The 5,146-nt window shown below is 31.0% G+C and overlaps 1 protein-coding gene across 1 annotated transcript; it reads right to left on the reverse strand.

Moving 5' to 3' along the window:
- Nucleotides 1-339: 339 nt before the first annotated feature.
- On the reverse strand, nt 340-4,872 carry LOC112802373 (glutamine synthetase nodule isozyme). The gene is made up of 12 exons (XM_025845559.2): nt 4,624-4,872; nt 4,242-4,281; nt 3,996-4,099; nt 3,719-3,767; nt 3,479-3,585; nt 3,136-3,223; nt 2,214-2,342; nt 1,887-1,961; nt 1,734-1,787; nt 1,021-1,058; nt 775-934; nt 340-697 (listed from the first exon to the last, which is right to left on the reverse strand). The coding sequence occupies exons 1-12, from the start codon at nt 4,698-4,700 to the stop codon at nt 545-547; spliced, it is 1,074 nt and encodes a 357-aa protein (XP_025701344.1). The 5' UTR covers nt 4,701-4,872; the 3' UTR covers nt 340-544.
- Nucleotides 4,873-5,146: the final 274 nt, after the last annotated feature.

The raw sequence follows: 5,146 nt of genomic DNA on the forward strand, positions 1-5,146 counted from the left end.
TAAAATTTTTATATTTATTTTTAAATATATTTTTTTAAATTATCGTATCAACTAATTATAAAACTAACTACCGCGCATAATTACTTTTGCAGAACGGAATGCTTCTCATCCGTCTCACAACTATTCCCACCCCACGCTGCCACAAGTATAAGCACGGTAGAATTTCCCTTTTTTAAAATACTGAATTTGTAGCTAACAAACAAGATCCTGATCTCGAGTTGAGCTCGAGTCTCAATTACCAAACACAAATAAATCCGAAAGCCCAAAAGTGGCAACAAACTTGAGCGGTCCCCTTCTTGTTCCGAAAAAAGCAGCAACGCGTGATTAAATCTATGAAAATTGAGAAACGGGGAAGCAATTCATGTTATTAGCAATGATGATATATGATAGTAATTATTGTCATCCAACAACAAAATGCACACACGGTGCACAAAATGCTTTTGCATAAAAACAAAGAGACACTAAAATGATGGGATTAAACACAACATTTATGGGGGGGTTTTATATATGGTGGTGGTGGTGGTGATGTGATGAAATTGACGATTCATGGCTTCCAGAGGATGGTGGTCTCCGCAATCATGGAAGTTACGACATAAGGGTCCATGTTAGAAGCTGGCCTTCTGTCCTCAAAGTAACCTTTTCCATTCTTCTCTGTGTCTCTTCCAACTCTTACTGATGCTCCACGGTTTGCCACTCCCTATATCACACCCCAATAATTATAAATAATTGTTTTTAATTTAATAAGAGAATTTTTGAAAATGATGAAAAACTTACCCAAGAGAAGGTGTGGATGTCTGCAGTTTCATGTTTTCCAGTGAGGCGTCTCTCATTGCCTTCTCCATAGGCAGCAATGTGATCTTTGTGCTTCAATTTAAGCTTCTCAATCGCCTTCTTTATTACTTCATACCCTCCATCGTTTCTCATCGATTTTGTGCTGTCAAATAAATCAACACACATACCTAATTAATCTCAAAATTAATATCACATTAAAATACATAGGATATATTTATTGCTATGTACCTGTAGTTAGTGTGAGCACCCGCACCATTCCAATCTCCCTGGTAACAATGAATTTAAAATTAAAAATTAAAAATAAATAACAAAAAGTAGGATGATAAATTAAAATATTCCTTATCATCTACGTGTTCACGTGGTTGGTTAAAAGCTTAAGAGGAATATTGTAGAGTTAAGGTTTTTTGTTAAAAAAAGAAAAACAAGTTGAAGCAGAAATAAAAGCAACTTGGCAATTATGGCAAATGCCGGAGAATCTTATCTAAAATAAACCATATTTTATCTCCCCTAAAGGCAAATTTTTAAAGAATATATTTTAAATTAGTCCCTAATAAATTTTAAGACATTTTAGTTTTTAATAAACTTTTATTACTTTACAAATTTGAAAAATTATTTTTATCATATTATAAATTTTATTATACTATAATTAGATCCCTGCAAATATTATTATAAGATATATTAATTTTTTCTGTAGAGAGATTATTTCGTCTCAAGAACCTTTAAAGTAATAAAAGTTTGTTGAGCATGATTTAAAGCTATCTAATTAATTAGAGACTTCGTTGGTTTCTGTTGCGTGAAAAAAGTGAGCAACAAGATTCATTAAGATAAGATAAATGGATATGGGAGCATGAAAAATGTCGGTTTTTTCGGTAGGTTTGGAAATGGTGTTCTCTGTTTCTTAAATCTTAAGGTATTATATATTTGTTATGGTCATTTCTCACCTGGATAGGCTTGGGATCAAATGAAACAACCACTCCAGCAATTTCCGTGATCCTCTGAAAAAAGAAACATATAATTAAACATTAATATATGTTCACTGATTTTCACTAATTAAAAAAAATAAAAAAGAAAGAGTCCAATAAAGGTAAAATTACCTCAAGTATGTAGCGAGCAGCCCAAACCTCATCACCAGCAGAGATACCAACAGAAGGACCAACTTGGAATTCCCACTATAAATATTATTACAAAATTCACATATGTTATCTTATCTTATATTATATGATTATCACTAAAATATAGTAATATTTTACACCCTTGGGGTGCTTAGTGGCCAACAAGTATATCACAAAATCACAAATGAAATCCACATCATTGTTAACAAAGATCAACATCCAGATGTCACTTTGAAAAGATTAAATAATAATAATAATAATTTAATGAGAAAGAAGCAAGCAAGAAATGGGAACAAGAATGTTACATACCTGGCCAGGCATAACTTCTCCATTGATGCCACTAATGTTGATGCCAGCATAGATACAAGCCTTGTAATGTGCATCAACAATGTCACGACCATAGGCTTTATCGGCACCAATGCCACAATAGTATGGCCCCTGTTCCATTTCATTTATTAATCATATTAATTCACTATAAAGGATTCCAGGAATCTGTTAACTCAATAAATATATCAACTTCGGTTACACAATTTTAATTTAATCACAGCTGTACTACTTTAATATTTTTAGTGTACTATGATTAAATTCATGATTATTTTAGGACTAAATTAATATTTGCATAGAAACTCGTTCGTATATCAGCAGTATTATATGTTAATACAGGTCACGTTTTAAAAAATTACTCGTGGTCAACATATTAATAATGAGTACAAACATAAATATATTATAATTATACTTTTCATGTGTGGTTTCAAGAATTGAGATTCCTACCGAACAATTTTTTATTGATTTTTTCTGGTTCATAGTATCAAACACTTTGATTATTTATACAGTAGTTAGAAAAATCAAATCAAGAATTAATTACAAAATTGTTTATCCAAGTATATTTTTTAAATAATTAAATATTATAAATGCTAATAGGTTGATAAACACTAATAAATTAAAATATATATGTGGTAGGTGAATGGTGATGTAATCTTTGCTCATAGTCATAGGTACTATTAATGACATAAATTAAGGAAAATTCAATTCACACATGAGTGGACAATTGCGTAAAAGACAAAACAAATTACTAAGAGTTAGCAATTTGAGGCAACATAAAATACAGAAATAGAGGCAACCCTGGCTTAAATTGAGACAAACTCAAAAAAAAAAGGAAAATTCAAAAAGGGTTATAAAAGTTCATCAAAAAAGGAGATTAAAAAATAAAAGGAAAAGAAAGTTGGATTACCTGTGGTCCAGGGTAGCCACCAATTGGCCACCCAACTGGCCAGTTAATGTCTTTCTGTAACAAAGTATACTCTTGCTCAATACCATACCTGCCACCAAATTGTTACTCATTTTTAACATTTCATATATAAGGTGAGATATTATCTAAAAAAAGGGTTTCAAGAACTTAAAAAGAAAATATCACTGAAGTGGCATGGGATTTGCATTTTTATTTTTTGTTTTTTAAATTTTGAGAAAGAAAAAATAGTAACAATAATAAATTAATATTTTTTATTTTCACATCTTTTTTTAACAAAATTTTTAAAATAAAAAATATTGAAAAATAAATTACAAACTATATATACCATGGTTCTTCAGAGGCTACATCAGGGTGACTGAAAATCTTGGCAGCATTGTGTCTCTTGTTTGTAGGGATTGGCTCTCCAGCTGGGGTGTATGCATCACAAATAACCTAAAAAATATAAAAAAATTATTTATTTTATTTTTCAACCACAAGGTTAATGAATAGTTGACCCAATAATTGGGAAAAAAATAAATTAAATTGAAACAAGCATTATTTACAAAATGAAGAAAAAGAGACTTACAAGAATATTCTCTCCCCTCCTGAATGGGTCCTTAAAGATGGCTTGTGGGCTTGTTCAACACAAAAAGCAAACCCCACTCGTCAGTTTCTTGTGAAAATAAAATATCAACGGAAGGGTAGGAGTGTAAATAGAAAAGTAAAGTATTTTTTTTATTTTAGTTTTTAGTCCTCCAAAAATTCTGACTTGCAAACACATCACAAGCTAACAAACAAAGAAAAACTAAAATCTAAAATTTAAATAAAATTAAATTTAAAAAAAAAAGGGTCATGGATCATACTATAGGATGACTTCACTATCTTCACCAGGGGCTTGACCAGTGCTAGAACCGTCATAGTTCCATTTTGGAAGCTTTGAAGGATCACTCACTGGACCAGAGATTGTCTGTGTTTTTATTGAAACAGATAAAGAAATTAAGGTCAATTTTCACAAAGGAACAAATCAAAAGAATCACCATGAAAATTGATAGCTTTTCACACATATCCACATGTGTGATTAAACATAAAATTAAAACTAAAAAGATTACCCTTGCTTTGCTTCTGATGTCCATGCCAGATCCACCAATCCTGTTTTCCACCGCATCAAAAGCATTAAATATTTATACCAAGAACAGAGCAAGAAGAACCAAAAGAGAAAGTTTACAAAAATATCTCTGCTTTTTATGTGTATGATGAATGATCTTTGATCCCATAAAATCATGGTACCAAAAGCAAGAAGAAGGCGTTTCAAAAAATATGAATTCATCCCAAAAAGGAAGTTCTGATTTTTATTTTTAATTTTTCGGGTAGAAACTTTTGGTCAAAGATTTCATAAAACCAGAGTCCCCTGTTTTCAAGAGGAAAAAACAGAGCCCCCTGTTTGAAACAACAAATTAAAAGATGAAAGTAAGATGCACGAAAAAAGCGAACCATATGTATTCCGCAATGATCTTCTTGGTGCCGGATTCGGAGAGGTTGAGGTTGATGAGATCTGAGAGCAAAGACATGGTTGCTAAGAGTGTGAAAGAAACAAGAGTCGACGACTAAGAAGATGAAGAGTAAACTCTTTAACTCTGGTTTGTGTAGAGTGCAGTATTTCTAAACCCTCCCTTTATATAAAAATTTGGAGTTAAGTAAACAAACGGAGAGAGACGTGCGTTAATGTGTTTCAGATTTTTCTTTTCTTTTTTTTAACTCTTTTTTAATTTAAATGATTATTTGAGTTTTTCAAATTTCTAATAAAAAATAATTTTTGTTCACTTTCAAAAATAGAATCAAAATTACATGGTTGGTGGAATTTCGAGTACGAAACACAATAATTTCGCTTTTTAACTTTATCAAAGTTCAAAAATCTAACCCCAATGGAAACATTATCTCTTGGTATGGTAATTAATTTCTGTTAACTTCAATTTAGGGTTCAGAATTTTAATATTTATTATTTATTGGTGAGTTT

Source organism: Arachis hypogaea, chromosome 5 (assembly GCF_003086295.3).
Source record: "Arachis hypogaea cultivar Tifrunner chromosome 5, arahy.Tifrunner.gnm2.J5K5, whole genome shotgun sequence".
In the NCBI taxonomy this organism is placed as follows: domain Eukaryota; kingdom Viridiplantae; phylum Streptophyta; class Magnoliopsida; order Fabales; family Fabaceae; genus Arachis; species Arachis hypogaea.

Coding starts and splice junctions, on each gene's coding strand:
- LOC112802373 (XM_025845559.2), bottom strand. CDS start 4,700: ATGTCTTTGCTCTCAGATCTCATCAACCTCAACCTCTCCGAATCCGGC. Junction 4,282..4,623: donor ATCATTGCGGAATACATATG/GTTCGCTTTTTT, acceptor GGTGGAAAACAG/GATTGGTGGATCTGGCATGG. Junction 1,788..1,886: donor CTGCTCGCTACATACTTGAG/GTAATTTTACCT, acceptor TTCTTTTTTCAG/AGGATCACGGAAATTGCTGG.